This window comes from Lagopus leucura, unplaced genomic scaffold (genome assembly GCF_019238085.1).
Source record: "Lagopus leucura isolate 7727_CA_CO unplaced genomic scaffold, USGS_WTPT01 28925-0_obj-0_obj, whole genome shotgun sequence".
NCBI lineage: Eukaryota > Metazoa > Chordata > Aves > Galliformes > Phasianidae > Lagopus > Lagopus leucura.
In genome coordinates this window covers 1-1,156 of record NW_024962896.1, presented here as the reverse complement: position 1 = coordinate 1,156, position 1,156 = coordinate 1, and the positions used below count along the sequence as shown (strand labels likewise).

General features: G+C 59.9%; 1 protein-coding gene across 1 annotated transcript; it reads right to left on the bottom strand.

The window, feature by feature from the left end:
• Nucleotides 1–36: 36 nt before the first annotated feature.
• Nucleotides 37–987, bottom strand: LOC122190883 (acetylcholinesterase-like). Its single transcript, XM_042891017.1, has one exon. The coding sequence runs from the start codon at nucleotides 985–987 to the stop codon at nucleotides 37–39; it is 951 nt and encodes a 316-aa protein (XP_042746951.1).
• Between the last annotated feature and the right edge of the window lie 169 nt (nucleotides 988–1,156).

Below are 1,156 nucleotides of genomic sequence, written 5' to 3'. Positions count from 1 at the left end.
TTCCCCCCTCACCTCCCCCACCCCCCCCTTCCCCCTTTACCCAGTTCGGGCGAAGTTCCCCCAATAGCGCATGATCCTCCTGCTCAGCTCCACCTCCTCCCTGGTATAATTCTTCTTAGGATCCAAAGGTTGACCGAAAACGAATTCGATCTCGTAGCCATGCGGGACCCCCATCCACGACGGCCACAACAACGTCGACGCACGATGGTCGAAAAGATAAGCGAAAACTTTGCCCCCTTTTTGGGCCCAACGCTGAGCGAAGGCCATCAGGGGGCAGACGACGTTGTGATCCCCCACGATGTCATCCAACGCCTCCCTGTTCTTGACGGGGTTGTCGGCGTCCAACCAATCGGTGTAATGAAGGATCACGGCCTCGGCTGCCAAATCGTTGGCTTGGGGGACCCCCATCCGGACCCCCCCTAAAAATTCTTCTCTGCTGATCAAACTTTCGTTATCCTTCCCGAAACCTGGGACCCCGTAAACTAAGAAATAGGAACCTTCGTCCCTGACGGCCCCCAAGAGAACTTCCACCTCTCGGGGGGGGCTGGGGGGCGTCTGGGCCCCATAGGGATCCGATGAGGCCTTCGCCCCATAACCTTCCTCGGCCCCATAAGCCTCCTTCACCCCATAAGCCTCCTTGACCCCGTAACCTCCCTTGACCCCATGACCTTCCTTGACCCCATAACCCTCCTTGACCCCATGACCTTCCTTGACCCCATGACCCTCCTTGACCCCGTAACCCTCCTCGGCCCCATAGCCATGGGGTGACGCCTCATCCCTTTGGGGTCTGGAGGCCGTCTTGGCCCCATAGGAATCCGCTGAGCCCTTTGCCCCATAACCCTCCTTCACCCCATAACCCTCCTTGACCCCGTAACCCTCCTTGACCCCGTAACCCTCCTTGACCCCATAACCCTTCTCAGCCCCATAACCCTCCTCGGCCCCATAGCCATGGGGTGACGCCTCGTCCCTTTGGGGTCTGGAGGCCATCTTGCCCCCTTGGCCGCCAGTCAACCCGCTCGCCCCATAAGCATCAGATGACTCCTTCACCCCATAACCCCCAACCCCATCCCCCTCCCTGACCCCATAACCGACCCCATAACCCTCAGCCCCATGCCCCCCATCCCCCTCCCTGACCCCATAACCGACCCCATAACCC

Excerpts from the sequence above, each read along its gene's own strand:
- LOC122190883 (XM_042891017.1), bottom strand. The coding sequence starts at position 987 with ATGGCCTCCAGACCCCAAAGGGACGAGGCGTCACCCCATGGCTATGGG.